The 23,066-nt window shown below is 36.5% G+C and overlaps 3 protein-coding genes across 6 annotated transcripts; 2 read left to right on the top strand and 1 right to left on the bottom strand.

The window, feature by feature from the left end:
- Positions 1–45: 45 nt before the first annotated feature.
- LOC140951681 (mediator of RNA polymerase II transcription subunit 31-like) lies at positions 46–4,120 on the top strand. The gene is made up of 4 exons (XM_073400989.1): positions 46–102; positions 190–270; positions 1,756–1,852; positions 2,241–4,120. Exons 1-4 carry the CDS (start codon positions 63–65, stop codon positions 2,428–2,430), a joined length of 408 nt encoding a protein of 135 aa, XP_073257090.1. The 5' UTR covers positions 46–62; the 3' UTR covers positions 2,431–4,120.
- Positions 3,994–15,508, bottom strand: LOC140951680 (cytosolic arginine sensor for mTORC1 subunit 1-like). 4 transcript variants are annotated; one of them, XM_073400985.1, is made up of 9 exons: positions 15,093–15,508; positions 14,751–14,821; positions 12,570–12,757; positions 11,206–11,344; positions 10,217–10,340; positions 9,673–9,765; positions 9,382–9,464; positions 8,816–8,910; positions 3,994–6,769 (listed from the first exon to the last, which is right to left on the bottom strand). In XM_073400985.1, exons 1-9 carry the CDS (start codon positions 15,227–15,229, stop codon positions 6,689–6,691), a joined length of 1,011 nt encoding a protein of 336 aa, XP_073257086.1. In that variant the 5' UTR covers positions 15,230–15,508; the 3' UTR covers positions 3,994–6,688. The 4 variants fall into 4 exon arrangements, with proteins under 4 accessions (XP_073257086.1, XP_073257087.1, XP_073257088.1 ...); XM_073400986.1 differs by lacking the exon at positions 8,816–8,910 and adding an exon at positions 8,379–8,473; XM_073400987.1 differs by lacking the exon at positions 9,673–9,765.
- A 492-nt stretch (positions 15,509–16,000) lies between these two features.
- LOC140951804 (ribosome maturation protein SBDS-like) lies at positions 16,001–22,268 on the top strand. Its single transcript, XM_073401154.1, has 5 exons — positions 16,001–16,151; positions 16,297–16,426; positions 17,475–17,675; positions 19,932–20,099; positions 21,849–22,268. The coding sequence occupies exons 1-5, from the start codon at positions 16,024–16,026 to the stop codon at positions 21,975–21,977; spliced, it is 756 nt and encodes a 251-aa protein (XP_073257255.1). The 5' UTR covers positions 16,001–16,023; the 3' UTR covers positions 21,978–22,268.
- The last annotated feature ends 798 nt before the right edge of the window (positions 22,269–23,066 follow it).

Genomic DNA, 23,066 nt, shown 5'->3' with positions numbered 1-23,066 from the left:
ACTTAACACAGGATATTTATTTGGTGTAACATCACATAAGATGTCTTCTAAATAAAGTAAAAATGGCGACGGGCATGGACATTGGTGAAAGAAGATCACACGGTAAATATCGTAGAACGCAGTCATATTTGTAACCTTGTAATTTTTGACATGACAAAAATACGTGACCTGTTTCTTTTTCACGTTCAGAAACAGAAGACCAAGCACGTGTTAGGTTTCAAGTTGAACTGGAGTTTGTACAGTGTCTCGCTAATCCTCATTATCTCAATTGTAAGTGTCTGTGTTGTTTCTGAAGTCTTATGTCCTAATTGGAGCTTTAGGATGTCTTATCTTAAAATGGAAGATAAATGCAAATGGAACACTTGAAGGCCCATTCCGCTCATGTTCAACAGAATACAGAGACATGCATATTGAAACAATGTTTAAAACCTTCCCCTAAGGCTGGCGGTATGCCGGGGCGAGGGGGGGTGGGGGGACGGGGAAGGGTCCCATTTGAAAGTTAAGGGTTAGGGTTAGCAGGGCTGGACATTAACAGCTGCACCCAGGGCAACTAAAAATTTTATCCAGGCAATTAATTTAAGTATCCTAGTTGCCCGATCAGGCAACTGCAATTTCTGTGAAAGTTGTAGGTTAATATGACATGACTCAGTATTTTTGTATCAAGTCTATCTTTTGTATTATCAAAACTGTTTTATACTTGTAAAGGTTTGTATTTACATGCGCGACTGCAGAAAATTAAAAAAGATTGAAATATGATCTTGAATAGTCACCGCAAATCATTTTCAAAAACTGGAATGTTTTTGCGAGCCTTTCGCAAAAGTTACCACAAAACGTACAGCAAAAAATTAGGGGGTGTGGTTAACCTTGAATAAATGATAAAAGAAACCTTTGAGTGTACCTTTCGTGTTCGCAGCAAGATAAAAAATGCTAAAAACCTGCAGGAGTAATGTCACAAGTAATTTGAGACCTCTTGCTTTTCCACAAATCGCAACTTTTTATCAGTTTTTACTTCATGCAATAGCGGCCTAACATTTCTAATGCTGGGGAAAAAGTCATGATTTTAATATCGAAGGGGTTGGGGGGGGCGGGGGATAGGATCCTTTTGTCCCTGTTCATGCATCCCTTTTTTTATCCCAGATAAGGTATATCAAACAAGTAAAGCAATTAATTCTCTATACTCAAGCCCCATTCGTTTTTACACTGCATTTTTTCTACAGTGTAACATTGTTGTGGAAAAATCTCCTTGGGGGCAAGGGGGGGGGAGTACTCAACAAAGGTTTATATGGGTAGGCCCTACCCCAAGGTTCAAACTTTGTATCCCTTTAACTTCTGTAAATGCACTGTTTTTAGAATAATGAATAAATTACAAAACAAGAACATTCTTCGACTTTTTGACAGCCATAAAATGCATCTGTTTTTTGGGGGACTTTTTTACAGACGGAAATGACAGATTTGCCTACCCTTTCATGTACTTCATTAAGTGAAATGCCTACCCTTTCATACACCTGAAGCCTAAAAAAGGTGCCCCCTTTCAGGTGGAGCCTCCCCATATCGGCTTTTATAGGGACCACCCTTCTCCCCCCCCCCCTCCCCCCCCTCCTTCCCTGGAAATAATCTCACAAAGAATGTCAGAGCTATCAGAACCTAGAAGTTTTACAGGCTAGCACAGTCTGATAATTGTATGGCTGGTTCAATTTATATTTTTTATTAAATTGATAAGAACAATAATTGTTCTTTTTCTGTTTGCATGCACAGTTTTGGCCCAGAGAGGTTACTTCAAAGACCAGTCTTTCATAAATTACCTCAGCTATCTTCTGTACTGGAAGAAACCAGAGTATGCAAAGTTCCTAAAGTAAGTTAAAACTCTTTTAAAAAATTCACACTGTTATATCTCAAGGTGATATGCTGGACTTCCCAGGTACAGAATCAACATTGTGCTTCATTTCTAGACTTCATTTAATTTTGATTTTTTTATGTTTCAAACTTATTATCGTAAATTTCCATACCCAGAGAACAAACAGAAGTGGACTTAAAATCCAAAAAATAAAATCGAACCACAATTTATACAATAACATTAAAAGGTTATTCTATAAGTTGTGTTTCAATTTTAGTTTGTACATAAAAGTAATCTTAAGAATATTCTGGGCAAATTGCATATTTCTTTGTTGGATTTAATTTTCACTATTTAGGCCAAGAATGACTTGATTTTTTTTTTTTTGAGTTTTCATACTTTCTTTCAGATATCCCCAGTGCCTACATTTTCTGGAACTTCTCCAATATGAACATTTTCGTCGAGAACTTGTCAACCCTGCATGTGCCAAGTTCATTGATGAACAGCAAATTCTCCACTGGCAGTATTACTGTAGGAGAAGAATGAGGATGACTTTACCAAAACCAGGACAAACTGGTTCTGAACCATCCGAGCAATGATGAACACAAGGCAAGGAAACCAAAGATAAAAAAATGTATACTAAACAATTGAGTCAAAACAACATCCTGTAACAAAAAACTGAACATAACATCATCTACAGCAAATACTGAGAGATTCGTCCAAGAACAGAGAAACCATTTTAGTGTGTTAACACGATATAGACCACAGTAGTGTCATGGTTAGCATAAGCCACTAAAGCTTGGAATACACTAGTGTGAAAAACAACATAAGGATAATGTCATAATGCCATTCCTGGTTCACACTAGGAACATAACTACTCAAGTTAAACAGAAAGTAGTTATGCCAGCAGTGTGAACATGCAAACATGAGTTTGTAAACAACAAAATGAGGGGAAACTAAACCATATAGTTTATCTGGCATAAATTTTAAAGGCAGAAACTGAGAAAATTTCTTCTAAATGCTTGTATTATTATGTGAAAGGAAAAAAGGTTAATTCAAATTTGTTTATTTCATTTCCTGTCTGGGCTAACCACAGTATTCTTAAAGCAACTTTTTCTGTTCTCCTTTCGACCCCTTTAACCTCACTCAAGACATATGTAGTTGTGTGCACTCTTTAAGATTCAGTGCTGAAGTTTGGAGTGAGGGACAGTCCTAGTTATTCTGAGAGAATTAAATAAGCCAAAGAGGGATTTTTTTAAAAAAAGAAAAACCTCAGATAAGAAAATCTTATAACTTTTATAATAGAGAGATTTAGAGTCAGATTTACAGCAAATGGCAAAGGTGAAGTTGCACCACGTGACCAAGTCTTCCCTTTACTTGGTGTTTGTTGTTCACTTTTTCCCCTATAAAAATAAGTAGTTTCATGCCAGTTTTATCCACAAGAACATGGACAGTTTTTATCTGCTCATTTTCTATTTTAACAAATCCTCAACTTGAATCTGACTTGTCATAAGCATGACTAACTTTGGTCCACACAAGAATAAGCATTAACATAAGAATTTTTTCTCTGAGGGCAACTGAAGCATAAACGTGAACATACAAATGTAAGAATATCAACACGTCCTGGCCTTGGTTGTTCAAATGTTGGATAGCGCTATCCAACTGGCCTTGGTTGTTCAAACATTGCATAGCACTATCCAGGGGATAAAAATACAGAAACCAATTCCGTCATCCACTGGACAAAGATTTATCCAGTGGATCACGTTATCCAGCTCTTGAACAACTGGAGCCTGATAAATCACTATCCAGCCAATAAGTATTTGGGAAACCGATGACATTATCCACTGGATAGCTTTTTACCTTAGAGTAGTGGTATCCAGCTTTGATGGACCAGGACCTGTTCTTCTTGTGCTTGTGCTTATAATGTCAGTGTTAATCCAATTGAGGACACGTGACATGGCACAAGCAAAAGCAACAAAAATATGGCACTTGTCACCAATCCCACCTTTTTCTGCCACATCAGTTTTTATTCTTTGGTGCCAGTATAGTAGTGCCAAACTTTTATACTTCTGTGCCTGCTTATGTAAGATCATGCTTGTGTTCATTTTTATGTTTGAGTCCCTATATAGTTTTGCAAAGTTCTTCAAACAACAACACATAAGTCATTTTCATGTCTTTATTAAATAAACATGTCACCACAAACTTACTTATAATAAATTAATTAATGTAAATAATGTAGACCAATGTATAAAGCCTCCAAAATATTAATAAAATATTATAATCTTGAAACAGGACACCTTGTCAGAGCACCTTGGCACTAAGACAAATTGTTACTGCTTCCAATGTTCTAGTCTACATGTACAATCCATTATTAACAAAAAAAAAGTCAAACTTAGAATTATTTTAAACTCTTCACATCCTGTCTTGATTCTCAATAAATAATCGAGGGTCATGGGAGGGTTTAATGACCACAATCATGAAAGCATGATTTCCAACTTGTGACAGTGGAGGGAGGAAGGGGAAAAGGTCAAACCAATGAACCACACATGAGTGTGAATCACCTTCGAAGCAACACAATGTTTCCCTTAGCACTTGGATCCAGTAATTCTTTTTTCAAGATATTATGCGTTGTTTTTTTTTTCCACCATGGCCAGTGATGGATGAAAAAGGTGAGAAAATAGAGGACTGTGAATTGTCTAAAATAAATAATTTTGTGACAACACCCCCCTTAACTTAAGACCAAAACGTGGGTCTAAAAAATCTAAGTTACACTCCATATCAATGCTAGCTTTTGTCCATCCAGTTGAGTGCAGATGCACAAATATGACAAAAAGTAATGTAGTTTAAAACAATGTCTGTAAAATTGTAATATTATTTCTGCTGAATATTGATGGAAAACTATGCTTCAAAATGATTAAAGCAATAATCTCTAACACTCAAAACATTTTAAAAACATGCCAATCTCACCCTACAAAGGCACAACAAAGGTAATCACCATCAGTTTGGAAAGCCATATCAAACATATCAGTGTTTCATATAACATTCAGATACCTTGAAGTCTGCATTAAAAACTTGGAAGTGTCTTCTTTCCTTTCAGCCTTTAATATTATTATAGTGTTAACTTGTTGCAGAAACTATCCATATTTCCACATAAAGAGTTTGTTGTTGGGACCCCATTCCCCCAACAACTTCCAGAACTTTCACCGAAAAATTTTGGTCCAGCTGAGAATTTCCATTGACCCTGCAATGGCTGAGCGTGGATATTTTCTGGAAACGCACTTTAGACAAACCCCTCTTCTTCCTTCTGAATCCTACTAATATTATATTTTCTAATTCTGTTACTAAGTATCTCAATCTACATGTAATTATACCAAGCACTATTCCAAGGCTAAAAAAGTATGTTTAAAATAATCTGTTGTAAATAATGTGTAATAAGAACTCTTGTTTAATTAATAATATTGAATTTTCTAGATCACTTGAGGTTTCTGAGTAACTGACCACCTACTCCTCCCCCGAGTCACAATTTCACCCTAAGTGAGAAGTACGTTGACTTAAGGGAGGGGTAGGTGGCTGGATATCCAGAAGCCTCAATTGATCCAATAATTTACCATAACTGTAAATAATGTCTTATGTACAACACAAACTATAGGTTCATAAAAAAATGCACTCATTATGATTGTTGAATCAATTCGAAAGGCCATACTCTAAATGTCAGTCTTGGGGGTGTCAATGGGGTATACCTCTAGTCAGTAAATTGTTTAGACAGCTCCTCTAAGTCAGTATACAGCAAAATATATTATTTTATTCTCCTTAATTATTTCAAATTAAATTAACTCAACTCCTTAATTAATAAGGGGCTTAGCTACTAGAATACTGTAAACAAACAAAGATTGAACCAAGAGGCAGATACTGCAACATGTTTATCAAACTACCTGGTCTCAGTTAGAGAAAAGTAACGACAAAAACAACATTCTAAGAGGCTGAGGTTTGCCAACCATATTTTCATAGAAAAATTAACAATTTTCCAGAAAATGTTCAAAGTGTGACTTCTGTAAAATGTAAACACAAAAAAACGACATCCTTTTATAAAATAGTTCAAGTTTTGTTTGTTAAAATGCAAAACAATCCTTATTAGATAGGTAAACAACCCTATTGACATCCTTAGTGATGAGTGCAGGTAGAATTGGAATTGTGACTTCTGTATTAAGTGACAACCGGAATAGATCCTGCTATTAACATTACCACTTTAAAAAAATTATTTGATGATTTTCCAACATGTTTTCGACAAAATTTTGAGAAATTTGTTGGGTTACTATGGATCAAAAGTGAACAGGTTTTGGAGGAGCTGTGGAGTTATGTGATTTCAAAGGAGTTGAAATGAAATGCAAACTTTCAAATGCATCTGTGGGTCCTGTTCAAACCATTTTGGATTTTGATTTGTTTTTCATTTAATATTATATTTGAAACTCATCAAAGATAATAAAAAATAAGCAGAAAAAAGTCAACCTGATGCAAAGAATTTTATCAACATAACTTGCAATCAGGTAGTGCAATCTTCACTGCAATATTTTACTAAAAAATCCTCAGCATTATTTTCTAAAACCAACAAAAAAAGATGGAGTACTCTACCAAAGAGGTTTTACTTGAATGGCCACACCAAAGGGAAAATGAAAATGAAAACTACACGACATGTCTCTGTAGTGATGTATACTGGGAGTCATATGTTTCAATAGTTAATTTTTCAGTGATGTATTTATTCTATTTTGCAAACTCTTAAATTAAAAATAAGGTAAATTTAAAAAATATGATGAATTTGAGATTACTGGACAGGTGAAAAAATATAATGTTAGTAAATAACTATGAGTTTTCTTGCAGACCATTTCTAACTTGTAAGGAACTGAGTAATTCTTTGGCCCTCTCAATTTCATTCTCAGGTACCTAAAATGAAGAATATAATTATAATGCAAACAAGATATAGACTTGCCTCAGATGGCAACTTGAGTGAACGAAAGTTATTTCTTAGCCTAACAAATAGCTGACATCAGCACCAGTCACCAACATTGATTAATCCCCACTAGTGGTAGTAAGTACTACATGTACAACATCTTCATTGTACACTCTATTCCTAGGATTTGGATTTTGAAAGTGGGGAAGAGGGAACATTGAAATTGGCTCCTAACTACCAGTATGTACCAAAAGATTATGCACAAATTTGCTTTGATACAACCCTTTCATAGAGTGTTATGAATTCAAGCTATCGCTCATTTAGTTGGGGGAAGTTGGAAGTTAGATGCAAGCAAGGTTGTGGAGGGTGAATGAGCTCTGTTTGTTTGAGTTCAAGTGGAAGTACGTGATCACCAACTTCATTCTTTGATATTTTTAAAATATGTTTTTTCCCTCTGGTATGAAGTTCCAGTCATGGGCATCAATGGTTTCCTTCACATGGTAATACCGTAAATCCTCTATTAAGCCCCCCGGGGGGCTTATTTTTTTCAAGCACTTTTGAGGGGGGGGGGCTTAATAGAGAGGGGGGGCTTATTTAATTTAGCGAAACACATCACCTGTAGCAAAAATACCGTGGTATGAGATAGAGTAGACTAACGCATTGTACAATTAAAGTCACCGTCAAAAGTATTTAATTCACTTGTGGGAGCCTAAAAGTAACAAAAACAAAATTCTTATTCTTCAAAAATGTGCTTTCGACCTCATGTTCTTCGGTAATTTTTATGAATAAACCATAACTGATCAGTCCACGTTAATCATTAATTTTTTTGTGAAGAATAAGGATTGGAGGAGGGGGAGGGGGGGGGCTTAATAGAGAGGGGGGGCTTATTAACTTTCCTCCTCTGAAAAGGGGGGGCTTATTAGAGAGGGGGGGGTTATTTGAGAGGGGGGGCTTAATAGAGGATTTACGGTACCAATAAATGGAAAAACAGCTCCAGCTCCCCACCCCCAACAAAAAAAACTACCAACTGACTGTTAGTCGACAATTAACCAACAGATCACCAACAGGTTACCAATGACTGGCAAATAGTTTAGAATACAGCAAACACAAGTAAGAAATCATGAAAAGAGAAAGGTCCCTTATGCCCCCCATATTTTCTTGGCTTACATTGTGCTATAATCTCTGATTAAAATCAAGCTCTAAGTATATTCTTGGATTAATCATACCCACTTTAAGTTTAACTAACTCTAAATACTTTTCACCACACCGGAGGGGACTTTGAAAAAGCAAAACACTGAACAGTCATCTCAACAGAAATTGCTCGATACATGCATTAATCCTTTACATTATCTCATAAATAAATGCATCACAATAAATATCACACAACAACTATAAACAGTGTATTAGTTGAGGGTTAAGATAGTGATGTTGTCATTACTTGGTTAAAAAACGATAAAATGACATAAGTTGCAAAACAGAAATAACTGAAAGTGAAAAAATAAAAAAAAAATTAAGTTATTTCCCATGCATCCTTAATATAATAATAATATTAGTAAAGTGTATTGTAAGACTGCATCCATGGTTGCCATAGGATGTACATACCAAGAGATGATCAAAAAGGAAAGTGCAGATGTAAAAAGTGCTACAGGAAGCGTCAGTAAGAGGTTCGGATACCTGGGCAACTATCCCACTCTCCTCTATAAACAACATACAAATAGCTAGATGTTAATTATGGAATTAAATGGTGTCTGTGGAAAAACATCCTCTGACGATACCTTTGAATACATAATTGGAGGCAAAGAAAGTTATTTACTGGTTACAAATTCGTCACCCTCAATTCATTTCCAACTTTGCATGACATATATATTGAAAATTTTCCCCTTACCAGGAAAGAGTTTCACAAGTTGCTTTCTGGACATTCTCTGGCAAAAGGAATGTTGAGTAGGAATGCCAGCCAAAATAACAAGCTACCAAAATTAATGCAGATAAGGTATCTAAGGTTGACTTTCCACAGCACTTTCTGACAGGGCAATACATACCAGCGTATGACCAAGGCCATACGTACTGATGTAATAAGTGGTCATTTGAACATCTGCTAAGGGTTCAGCAATCTGCGCAGCTACACCAGTTTCATCTACATAACACATGACAAGCAGAGAGTGATACAAGCACACTGAGCAGCCAGCCATCTATACTTAACACAGAACAAGTAATGCCACCATACTCTTTAAAATATGTAAGACAAAACAAATTATTTTAAACTCTGGTTTCATATGCTGCTGACCTAAATGCCATATTAAAGCTGCTGGTACCGCAGTGCGCACCTGCAGTACTGTTTCGATATAAGAACAGAAGTATCCTTACTGCAGCTCATGACTTACTGTTAATATTAGTGATGGTAACGATGAAGATGACAGATTATAACAATGACAAGTTGCTTTGATGATTGTAATGATAATGAGGATGATGATAACAATGATGATAAACACGATAATGATGACAATGACTGGGATGGAGATAATGACAATGAGTTCAATGACATAACCTGCTACTGATCAATCATTATGTACAACCTACAGAACTGAAATATTTAATGAGAACGCACCAAACCCCAGCGGAGTATCTCCAACACGAATCATTTTCCATCCTTCATCATTAGTGTTGGTGTAAAGTGAGCCTTCAGGAAATCTGCCAAATAGGCAACAAACAATAATGAGTGAACATAATAATACTTATCCAGGATTGCCCACATCACTGAGGTGTTTTTCAGTGGGGCCCCACACTCTCTTTAGCATACTTGAATTTTAATAACAAATACTCTGAACTACCTGAGGCACTGTAAGTTATTATTATTAAATAAATATCAGCATACATCCTGGTGGCATAAATTTTATACCTTGACAAGGCTTCATTGTCCAACACCAGCGAAATGTCCCCTTCAACAATGGAAATATGAAAAAATGGCTCATAGCCCCTGTCAACCGGTGACCTAGAAGTCAATCAAATAATATTGTTGTTAGTGATACGTAGGGAGCTGTGAGGTACCTATTGTCCATTATTTTCCACAATCATATGTCAGGTATTGTTTACAAGGAGGGAGGGAAATGCTTGCGATAGGAATACCTTGGCATGCAGGTTAAAGATAGCTCAGGTTTAGGAGCAAAATTTCACAGTTGGGGTTACCTTATCACCCTAAGGCCAAAAGAACTGACACTCTAATATCACCCATCCCACCTTTTATTAAAAGACACAACAGACGAGCAATCACATTAATTTTTAAAGCTGTTCATAAAATCTGCATTGTGTTGTACCCAGTACTCACTCCCTTACCTTCTATTCAAGAATTTAAGGGTAACAATACATCACCAATAATCAACACCTTGAGAAACTTATAATGATTATAAATGAAAATACCAGCTGACAAAAATCTCAAACCTTACTTTGAATAGAACATCAGATCAAGTAAAGTGGACGTCAAGCTTGGTAACATTCGTAATTCTAGACTTGTTACATGAAATCTGTTCAGTGGGCAAGAGAATGGGTGAACAATTGGTCTGTGTTCATCTGAAAATTAATTGAAGAAATCAATATTATAAATGCTTAACAGCATACATACATATACATGTAATGTATAATCCAGGCCTCAGCTGTTTAAAGAATCCAATGGATAAACCACTTGCCAGTAGATAAAGTAGTATCGGTTTCCCTGCACTACTACTGTATCACGACTTATTCACTGGATAATACTTTGTCCAAATCTTAAATAACTAAGACCAAGGTCACTGTTCAAAGGTCATTTATTTCAAATTATCTACAGGGCTAGTTTCCATGACAACTTTTGATATACTCTGATTTCTTGTAAGTTAACCTGGCCAGGATAAGAGCTAACCAGGATTTGAACAAATTGGTCCAGACTACAGGGCTGTCAATTAGGGCTGGTAGCCGGCCAAAACCACTGGCTAGTTAGCCATCCTTAGCTGGCTACTTTCACCTCCTTTTACCATAACTGCTAACAAAAAATAAGTGCCATTGAATAAAATTGTAATGCACCCATTTCCCAGTTTTAGATGACATTGAATGCATATTTCAAAAGGTTTAGGTAGGGGAAATGTTCACACCGTGCAACGTCATGGAGCGCCTGGACATTTCGACAGCATTGTTCCCAGTCCTGCGTGTATTCTGACAAAAAAACATGGCGTCTGCAATGGAAAATAGCTCTTGAAAACTCTGGAAATGCCATTTCCAACAGTCTTAAATTTCAAAAATTAATGTACTTAGATGCCTCAATCGGCGCTCAAGAACTTGTGCCTTTGGTGCAAGTTCCAAAGCCACCTACCATTCATTACCAGCCTGCTACTTGAAAACTTTTTGACAGCCCTGGACTATAACCATATTTGCTATCATATTCTGTTTTATTTGAATAATTTACCCGCTTTTCTGTGATTCATCATTTCAGCCATATCAGCAATGGACAAGGTCACTGGTTCCAGTCCTCTACCACTGTCTTTAAAGATCTTGTAGTTTTGAGAAAGACACTTGATGGCAGTGTCAAGATCAACTTCTTTGACCTTGAGCGAAGACAAAACACGCCAATTAAACTACTCATCAACAGAGATGAGCATGGGGGAAGGTGCCTGTGAGGCTGGAGGAGACCCAAACTTTAGCTGAGAGTAATGCGTAACCTTCACAACCATGAGAGTGGCATCCACCCAGGTACCGTCACACTGCTAACCAGAGGAACCTAACATACTTTATACTAATGATAGTCCATTGTAGGGAATGGGTAGGGAGCAGAAAAAAACACTTTGCAAGCATGAGCCACAACAAGCAATGACATGCGAATGTAATGGCCTGACCTCAAGAGAATAGCTGTAAAATACCCATGAACCCCTGCCAAGCAAGTAGGGCAACCTGCACATATTTCTGACAAGAGACTTTAAGCCAGTCATGTGTCGAATTTAACTTATCCTAAATTGCATTTAGCTGCATTAAAACAGGATGAGCATAGGAGAGAAACTTACAGAGAGAGTAGAGCCTTATGTAAAACCCTCCAATATTTCCAAACTCAGTGAGTACAAAACACGAATAAACTAGTGTAACATGAGAGGATCAAGAAAGAGTACTCAAGCATCTTAACTACAGTCAAACCCCATTAATACAGACACTAAGGGGCCATAGAAAGTGTCCATATAAATGGGGTGTCCATATTAAGTAAAATCCAACTTGTGGTCTATTATATATCAAGGCTTCGTTCTTATTGGTTGAGCTACTACTAGGCTATATGTTTTAGCCTACTAGTAGTGAAAAGCCCAGCTTTTTGGCAGCAAAAAAGGATTAAAGTCTAGTTTTAACTAGCTAAAATTTTTTTATTCTCGATATTTTTGACCAACTAGTTGGATTTTACTAAAACAATAATTATTTTTTAAAACAACAAAATAACAGTTTATTATTATTACTGAGCTACTATTCAGTGAAATTTGAATATTTGTGAAGAAAGATTCAATTAAAATTATGATGTTGAGAGAGGATAAAAAAATATTTGGAAAATGGTATTTATTGAAAATTATTCCTCTCGCCCTCATGGCCCCTGAGTCAATAGCCCATCTCATGGGCTATTGACTCAGAGCCCATTCAGGCTCGAAAAATAATTGTTAAAAAGCAGTTTTAATTTAGAGAAAATATAAGGGCTTTCTTTGCCCGGGGACAAACTGCCTGTGATGATGATGTATCTATAAAGCAGGGTTTGACTTTATTACCGATACTAAACTACCAAGTAAGTAGTTCCAAACCTACCAGAACATAATCAGACTGATATGTTGAGATGACCAGAACAGAAACTTGGAAGTCTGCCAAAGGAGTGATAATAGTCTTGACAATTTTACTGATTCCAGTCAGCTGATGGCTTCCATAAGCACCAGCAGAAACAGTTAAAACTCGCCAAACAAGATCAGGCATGTCAATACTGTCGCTTTTGGGGAGCTCTGTCAAAGAAATTGTTAGATAAAATTAGTGATATTATTAAAGAATACTTGTAAGCCCTTCTTCAGAAAAACAAAACTTGTCATGGGCCAAACTTTATTTGAACATCACGGGTTTGACCTAACCACTTACATTACTGAGACTCAAAAATGTATCCTAACTATTAGTGAGGGTTGCTGTAGAGTAAATTGGCTTCTGATCTCAATCTAGACCTAAAATTTGTCAAAGATCCTCTTACTCGGGTTTTGGGTATCATGTTCCTCTGTTCATAAATATTTTAAGTGGCACTTTTGCATAGAGGGTAACAGAACATTTTTCTTTACTACCAAGAGTGAAGATTGATGGAAATTTATGTTAGCTACTGTTGCATTCAACAACCAAAATATGAATGATAAAAATGGCTTTGGATCTTACTACATAATCTTTTAATGATTTTGGAACTCTACAGCCCTATAAAAGGAAATTTTCAGGAAAGACCAGAATTGTTTGTATAACCCTCAGCGAATTTTTAAAAGCTTTGGAGGAAAGGGAAAATCTTAAGCAAATTGTTTAAAACTTTAAATTAAAGAAGTTTTTTCTATACAGTAAACAAGGCAGTGCTTGTATCAAAGATATAAATTTCCATTCCTGGTGTTTAAGTCAATTTCACAATCTCTTGCTGTGAATACTCTTATGAAATAAATATTGAGTTGAAGGTAAGAGATCTGCCCACCCATATATTATGTTCCCTGTTTACTTATCACAATTTTTATTACCCCAGTAAACCTATGTGGGTGAGATAAAAGATAAGAAATTTTTGACAACTAGTTTGTATAATAAATAACTGGTGGCTTACAGCACAAAGAAACAAAAATATACATTTGATATCATAATCATCCGAAAAATAATGGGCACCATTTACAAGTATCACGAGAGAGATTCCATTCACTTAGTCAAACTAAATGATTTCATCCGCAGGCACAAAACTTATTGGCACATGCTTTTCATTCTCCATAAAAAAAAGGTTTTAGTAAAACTATATTGGTTTCTGAACTTAAAAAGAATAATTAAAATTATATTTTAAAGTAGTCTAATACATAATGCAAGAAAACAATATACATGTATGTTATTTTTTGAATGACAAAAAACTAAAACTTTAAAAAATGAAAATTGAATAGAGCACCTTGAATGATTTTTAATTCAAAAAATCAACAAGAAAAAATAATCCTCTGCAACAGGCCTTAACAAAGGTGTTTTAGTCCAGAGTTTCCATCAACACACAAAATCTAAACAGAGCCTTAATGGGTTACTGAAATCCATACCACTGAAGGATTTTGGAAATGTGTTTTATCCTTCCTACATAAATCAATAGCAAGTGCTCAAATATTTACTATTATTAAAAAAATGTTTTGCCATAATTTTCAGAAATGACCACTGGTTACAACCATTAACATAAAACACTAAAAATCGCTTTCAGCTACTAAAATTTATGATGATGGCCGGGAATTCATCAGATTGTGTAATGTGAGAGGAGTTTGTTTACATCGAGGAAGGGACCTCCGATGCCATTTCCTGTCACAAGAAAATAAAATGAGAGCAGAGTCCGACGAAACCTCTTTACCCGGAGGTTTCACGTGAACTCCTCTGCCCAGTGAGTTATCTTAAGACACGAAGTTAAAGTTTATGGTCTGTTAGGCTGGAGTGAAACTTCTTTTTTTATCGTTTTCATCAAAGTGATCATCTGTTCCAAAACAATATCAATATGAGAATCTCACGCGAACATGTAACAGTATGATAAAGGGATAAAGATCCTTACTGTATTACATAACATACTGTACAATATACTTTGCTTCTCGGAAACAAATATCTGCAACAATTACAGGTAGTTCGTAAATACAGTTTTCGAAACATCCTTTCTAATATGCAATCTCGCTTTTCCCGCGCAAAACAATCCACGTTATCTTGGCATGCTTCATGAATATAAACATAAAAGTTTACACGGCACAACTGAATTACCTTTACAAAGTTCGTCTTCGACGATGATTGTATAGCCATCTCTGGTTTCTGTAAAGCTGAAGAACCTTGGCCTGTAAGAAAATACAGAATTAATAAACATATGGCAGATTTCACACAGAACAAGAAGCACGGGAAAAAAAACCTTCTCTATGGGTTGCAATTGATAGCAACTCGCCGCATCCAGACCGTAGTTTACATGCGAATTTAATCAATGTTGTAATCTAAAATATTGCATGTCTACTGGAGTACAAATGTATTAAGTTCAAACATTTTTCACTGAAGATCTGAAAAGAGAAATAGGCTTAGAAAAAAATAATAAAGCCACAGAACGCCCATACATACTTTGATCGAGGTAGTAATGAAATTTTTATAAGAGCATGTGTATACAGAGAGATCGCATCCTTCTTTAAGTTGGAAACTCGTAGTTTGTGCTCCAGAATATGAAGTTCAGAAGAATGGCTCAATATTCCGTTCATCATATTGTTCAAACACAACAAGAGACGTCAAAAGCGATGCGTTTCTTGCTGGAAGTACTTCTCTGTTGTTGAGCCCACTTCCCGCGGTTCTATGGGTTTCAAAAGACGCGCGATCGGATGTGAATTAAAAAGCACACGAAGGGTCAACCTCTTGTCAAACTATAAAGGAACTTCCTGTCATAGCCAAGTGACGATAACAAAAAATGTTTTCCCAAACTGAGATCAAAGTTCCAGTAAATTCGTATGTCCACGTAAAAGCTTCATTACAGGGGTGCAGAGACCGATCGCCACTCGCCACACCTGTTAGTACGAGTTTTCAAACCGTGCAAAAGATTGGCTGCCCCAGAAGAGGCTGCAGTCTATTAAGTGAGTAGGAGGCAATGTGTATTTCCTTTCCCACACTCGGAGGACCGCAATTATTAATGAAAACAAATCGTTTGATCGGTTTGTCCAGAACAGTAAGATGGCGTTACATGCACGTTACGTAAGTGAGGGCCTCGATATCAAACTAAATGCCTGGTTACAAGGCGATGTGTAGCCTGACTAGAGTAGGGTGAGACCAAAAGATATTTAAACGGGAATGACAAGATCATTCTCGGAAAATGCAAAGTGTCAGCTTGTCTTCTTTCCTATATTTATTATATAGATTCGATATATAATTTTTTTTAATGAGGGAAAAAATTATAAGTAAGTAAACTTAAGTGACAAATAACCTTACCTACCCCTACTGAAGTGAGGATTGTGTTTGTCCTCTCTTCCAACACAACAGTTCGCCTGGTCGTTTACTTACAACCAAAATGTCGATTTTTACTCCAACAAATCAAGTAAAACTAACAAATGTCGCAGTGGTGAGATTGAAGAAGGCTGGGAAGCGCTTTGAAATCGCGTGCTATAAAAACAAAGTGATGTCTTGGCGGAACAAAGTGTGAGTAGCTGCTTCAGTCTTCCGCTCTTCGGTCTGGTATTTTTTTGCTGACATTGCAATTAAACAGAATGTAAAGAAAACATAGAAATATTACTAGTGGATTTTATTGATCAGTTTGTAACTTTTCAACCATATTCTTTGACAGCGAGAAAGACATTGATGAAGTTCTTCAAACGCACACAGTTTTCACAAATGTTTCAAAGGGGCAGATGGCTAAAAATGAGGATTTAACTAGGGCATTTGGAACAACCGATCAATCAGAGATTTGTTTACAGGTACTTTAAAAAGCCGTTTACAAAACCTGGATCACATTAGACCAGATTAACCCTGTATTAGCTGCAACCATATCCTTGACCTTTGGTCATTTAGTTATTATGAGTTGAAGTGGTTGATCTGATCCAAGTTTCGTGATGCCTCCCCTTTTACATAATTTCAGCAATAATGCACTTATCAATGTTAAGCACCAAGGTGGGGGGTGGGGTGGGGGGCAGACCCAGGGGAATTTGACATTTTCATGGAAGCCAGAGTCAAATTCCCCATCCCCAGACACATACTGAAAGTCAATTTCCCGCCCCTGGGGTAACTTTTTCTATCAGAGTAAGGACTTAATAATAATTGACAGGTTGGAAAGGATATGTCTTTTCAAACCTCACATAGTGTTTACCGCAACACAAGAGAGGCAGTGCCAGAAAATGTCATCCTCTGCAGGGCGTAATAATGGTGGCCAAGATGCTCTAACACAAACTTGATGACAGTACATGTCACATGTGTCACACTGTATCCACAGGACTTGTTCTTGGGCATTATCAGGATCCTCAAACAGAGCAAAGAAAATATGCATAATAATTAGCTTTTGAATGTAATCAAGCATCATGTAGAACATTCATGAAAATGAAAACATGCACAAAAAGTAATCCAGGAGAAACAGAAGGAACAAAGACTCTTCTATTTGTAAACATTCGATCATACAATGAAAGAAGTGATGGTTCATATATACCGAAAAATAAAACAGATTTTCTTACCTTTCTTTCGCTCATGTTGTGTTGATCCTTTGAAGAAAAGCTGAGGTTATTCCCCTCTGGTGACTTCTGGGTATTAGCAAGACTGCAGGTCACTCATTTCCAGTTTCTCTCGGTCTTCCAAGATGGTGGCCATGCCAAAATTCCAACCCTGGGGTCCTGAGGCAACGCGTAAACGTCAAATTCCCTACCCAGGGGAAGGCTCTCTCAGTCAATTTCCCGTGCATTTGCCATTTGCCTTTTGCCACAGACACGACTCTAAATCTCTCTACTATTATTGATGATTGGTTTTGTGTCTTTAAAGATCCTAGCAAAGGGAGAGCTTCAAGTATCAGAAAAGGAAAGAAGCACGCAGCTTGAATCAATGTTCAGAGACATTGCTACAATAGTGGCTGACAAATGTGTCAACCCAGAATCCAAAAGACCCTATCCTGTAGGGATAATAGAGAGGGCAATGAAGGATATACATTATTCAGTTATACCAACAAGAACAACAAAACAACAGGTAAACATGGTTTGTGCTGGTTTTTGGTTTTTAAATTCAAGGGGTAAATTCACGGAGTACAAAAGCACCAGTTTTTAGAGACAATTCAGTGCATACTGTGATGCATTTTCCCTGACCAATCTTTGAATTACTTTATTTAGTTAGAACAGTATTACATGTATTAATTTCTCAAATGCAATAATTCATCAAGAAAATACAAAGGAAATAAATGTTTAAGGTGGCTCGACTGGATTTTTTGGGGTTGATACCTCCCAACTTTGAGCATTAACTACGTCGGGATGAGTAAAGATATGGAAAAAAGGTTACCACAACTGTATTACATAAAGATGAAAATTTCTTATGATCTGGGTTTTATTGCAATCGGAGTCGCCATGGCAACGTAATGACGCCATTACGTTTTTCATTTATCTTTGTGTTTCTCTGTTCCAGGAGTTTTTTGAAGAAATCGCTTTAGGGAGTATGTACCTGTTATAATTGCCTCCATTTTGGCATAGTTTGAACAAATTCTATGAGAGCGTTTTCGAAATATTTTGAAATGTAGTTTTAAGAATAATAAAAACAGTGAAATAGCATGCTAGCCACACAATTCGCGAATATTTTAAGAAAATGATAAGCTTTGGGAACGAGGCTTCATCTCATTGTGGTTTGATCCCATCGAAAACCGCATACAAAAAAAGAGGGGAATTGTTCTGGGCGATCACGAGTAAGAAGAATTTTATTAACTTGCATTCAGCTGCTTTTGATACAGTTTTTGGACGTAATTTGGTCCATGCCTAAAAATTTCGCCTTTTTCTAAAAACCGCTCGATAAATTTTTTTATAAATTCGACAATCCCGAGATCAATTGTCAAGAAATATTCCCTGCAAGTTTCAAGAACATTGAAAATAGGGAAGGCTTTTAAATAGGGCCTCAAATATAACCAATTTTCCCCCAGATTTTGTGTTTACAAGTTAGCGTCCTCATTATTCACTGGCATTGTTTTCAAGTTTCATATGCACGTGCACAACTAGCAAAAGATATAAATTTGCATCAAAAAGAACTCTCGATTACTTCCCGAAGAAATATCCGGAATAAGCTAATAATTGGCTTGTCGTCACAGATAGCAGTGAGAGCCGAAACGGTGAACGTCACGGCTCATCGTGTAGGATGAAATACTTAATTATCTTACTCGGGTTATAACATCACAGAAACTCTCACAAAGAGTTGCTCTGATGTTATAATGTATCATTAATCTCTTTACCCGATAATTAGCATATCCCGGAGATTTAACCGAGGGTCCTTTTTGATGCAAATTCTATCTTTTTGCTAAATGAGCACGTGTATATGAAACTTGAAAACAATGCCAGTGAATAATGAGGACGCTCACTTGTAAACACAAAATCTGGGGGGGAAAATGGCTATATTTGAGGCCCTATTTAAAAGCCTTCCCTATTTTCAATGTTCTTAAAACTTGTAGGGAATATTTCTTGACAATTGATCTCGGGATTGTCGAATTTATAGAAAAATTTATCGAGCGGTTTTTGGAAAAAGGCGAAATTTTTAGACATGGACCAAATTACGTCCAAAAACTGTATCAAAAGCAGCTAAACGCAAGTTAATAAAATTCTTCTTACTCGCAATCGCCCAGAGCAATTCCCCTCTTTTTTCGTATGCAGTTTTCAATGAAATCAAACCACAATGAGATGAAGCCTCGTTCCCGATGCTTATCATTTTCTTAAAATATTAGCGAATTATGTAGGTAGCATGCTATTTCACTGTTTTTATTATTCTTAAAACTACATTTCAAAATATTTCGAAAACGCTCTCATAGAATTTGTTCAAACTATGCCATAATGGAGGCAATTATAGCAGGTACATACTCCCTAAAGCGATTTCTTCAAAAAACTCCTGGAACAGAGAAACACGAAGATAAATGAAAAACGTAATGGCGTCATTACGTTGCCATGGCGACTCCGATTGCAATAAAACGCAGATCATAAGAAATTTTCATCTTTATATAATACAGTTGTGGTAACCTTTTTTCCATATCTTTACTCATCCCGACGTAGTTAATGCTCAAAGTTGGGAGGTATCAACCCCAAAAAATCCAGTCGAGCCACCTTAAAGAGTGTTCGGAAATCAGATGAAAAACTGCTCATTTTTGCATCCTTAATTTCTTCTGGTTGACTGAATCTATTGATGGTAATGTTTGCTCAATGTCACGTGTCACATCTTGACTCTAAGTTAATTCAAGCCCCTTTATTTTAAATTTTTCAGGCTCTTGAAGTTATAAAGCAGTTGAAAGAGACTATGGAAATAGAACGTGCTCAGATGCGCCTGCGACTATTTGTACCCAGCAAAGAAGCCAAGCGAATTCAGGAAAAACTCAAACCTAACATATCAGTAATTGAATCAGAAGATTGGCAAGGAGGGGATTTAGAAATGGTAAGAACAATAATTGGTTCATGAGGTTAGAATAACAAAGCTTTTATTCTTATTTAGCAGTAGGCTACTTCAAGAGGAAATAATGGGACGGACAGGGAAAATACCCAGTCTAGCCCTTGGGGTATGGGAATTTCACCAAAGTTATTTTTAGACCAGTTAAATGCTTTAATTAATGGAAAGTTGGAAGGAAGGAAGGAAGCAGTCCATAAACTTTTATTCAGCGTTGTCAAGAGAGAAGTCAACGGTCACCATTACAGACGTCCTCCAATTTTTTCTATGAAGCAGGCATACAAGGACTTGATGACATTTCAAACAATCAATGAAAATTTGCAGACATCCTAGGAATTAGACGTCCCTTTACAACCTCTAAAAATAACTTAATAAGTGAAAGTCACATATCCCAGCCAATGCCCTAAGATTCCTCTCTGTCCCATTTTTGTTGGCTATTTTGAAAAACACCGTAGCATTCTTTGACGTATAAACTCACTCTTGTGGAGGCGTGTATGGCCAAGCGGTTAAGACGGAATCCAATTCTCAGTGGACAAACCCCTTGTACCAGGATAATTTAAAGAATATTGCATTCTTTGTTACATTTTTCAAGGCCTAAAGATAAAATAACACCAAAGAAAATTTGCCATGGGAGTACGAGAAAATGAATGTCAAATTTCACAAGAATTGTGAAAACACTGGTAAAATTCTGAAAATCTCATGTGAAAGATGTAATTTTGTGAAACTTGACATTCATTTTCTCGGGCTCCCATAAGATGTTAATATTACAGGTGACTAATAATTACATCATTAGCCCTTGGAAAATGTAAAAAAGAATGCAATGTGCTTTAAATTATTATGGTGGTCAATAAAAACTTGTCCACGTTGTCTATCTAACCTCGAACTCCGGATCTGGAGGTCCAGGGTTCAAGCGTCGCCCATCACGTTGTTTCCTTAGACAAGGAACTTTACTCCACTTCCTCTCTCTTTGCCCAGGTGTATAAATGGGTATGACATACTGCTGGGGGGTAACCCTGCGATGGACTAGCATCCCATCCATGGGGGAGTAGCAATACTCCTAGGCATGCTTCAGGCTACAGAAACCAGTATAAGCTCCGGCTGTTCGGGCCTTTGGCTTGTGTGCGCCTTTACCTGTTACCTCACCCTTGCTAGGTAGTAATGTTGCATGTAAAATCATCCAGTATTCAATCTAATTTTATATTTTACAATTCAAAGAAGATAATTAAGGAAATTCTGGATCAACATAATATCAGATTTTACCTATGTAACAGTGATTGTGTCAATCACCCCAGATTATGGAATTAGGCAAATTATCATAGAATGGAGCTTTTCATAAGTATATAAATCCTCAAACAAATTAATGGGAAGTGGGCTTCTAAACCCAATATTTTACAGGAATTGTATCATTTTTGCTGCTGTTAGCAGTACTGTGCAGATGCAAATTTGCTGTGAATATGCATTTTATATTGTTGAAAAGCTCATGCACAGAATTGGCAGTTCATTATTCACTCTGGTCTGATTGCAAAAATTAGTTCCCACCAAACAAAAAAATTTGTCAACTGCCAAAATCTTGTGTCATATTGTATCGTTATTTTAATATTTATACTCACATATAATTTCTTGTATTAATTTGTACCATTTCTTCCATATTTTTCTATATTTTATATTTCAAGCCCTGAGTTGTATGGTTAAACATTTTTCCCACACCTAAAATTTTGTTGTTGTCGGATTTCTCTCTAGGTTTGTCTCATTGATCCAGGTTGCTACAGAGTTATTGATGAAACACTTAGAGCTGAAACACGTGGAAGAGGAACATTGGAAATGATCAGTTTAAAGGATATTGAGGAAGGGGATGAAAGACTTGAATAACAAATCATACTCATTGTAGACCAAAGTCTTTTTCAAAGTTTAAATTTTATTATTTTAGAGGCCAGTTAAATGTTGAGAACAAAGGTCGTAAAAAAGTGTACATTAAATATGGTCAGCAAAGCAAAAAAGTGATATTTAACAACAGTGTCATTCATATTTCAAGCCCTCAGAAAACTGACACATTCTACAGTTTACTGTTGATGACCATACATGTAAGTAAAGATTCCAAGGAATCAAATTCTTACTTTAGAGCCTTGCTTTAACACCTACTCTGGAAATAAAATAATTTCAATGAAACCCTCGCTGTGGTGGATTCAGATCTTCTTGTAAGTGTGGGCCTACTCAGGGGGCTTTCCAAAAGTCACAACTGGCCAGAACCAGTCATTTTGACAATGAAGTACTGCCTTTTTCCAAGAGTTTTTGCTGAAAAAAAAATCTCTTTCATGCACACATACTATTTAGGATTTTACTGATCTGGCTGGATAGTTTTGATTAAAAGTGAAATTCTCATTATGATGGGGAATTCTGACAAATGGAAAGGCCCTAGGATATCAGGGGCATCAGCCTCATTCCTGAGGGCTTTAGTAGGTCTTATAGCTTTTTTCTTCAGCTTATACTTGAGGAACCAATCAGTTACATGTAGTGACACAAATCCTTTAATTAACATAAACTGACCATTCCTCAAGGCCTACAGTGATCACTGTTCCATTATCAAACACTGCCAAGTCCAAGGGTTTGGCAATTATTAGGGCCATTTATACAAGCAAAAATATGACATTTCTTACACAAGGTGCATCTTAAAGGAGACGCGAAGTGTACCATAATATACAAGCATATCAGCTGCATCCTAGTTTTAAGACTCAAAAGCATTTTTGTTAGCCTGAATTTCATCCGATTACTTTGAGTCGTTATTACTCCCTCAGAGAGGAGAAAATGACTCGAAGCAATCGGATGAATTTCAGGCTACATTTTTGTGCCACATTTACAAAAAGTTTACATCTAATTTAAAATGCATCTTATTTTTTCCTCATATAGATGGCCCTATTGTCTTCATCACACTTGAATGAAAAGCTTGCATGATTGTATGCC

The sequence above is a fragment of the Porites lutea genome, chromosome 11, assembly GCF_958299795.1.
Source record: "Porites lutea chromosome 11, jaPorLute2.1, whole genome shotgun sequence".
In the NCBI taxonomy this organism is placed as follows: domain Eukaryota; kingdom Metazoa; phylum Cnidaria; class Anthozoa; order Scleractinia; family Poritidae; genus Porites; species Porites lutea.
Note: the sequence above shows the minus strand (reverse complement) of the source record. Positions and strands in the feature narration are given on the sequence as shown.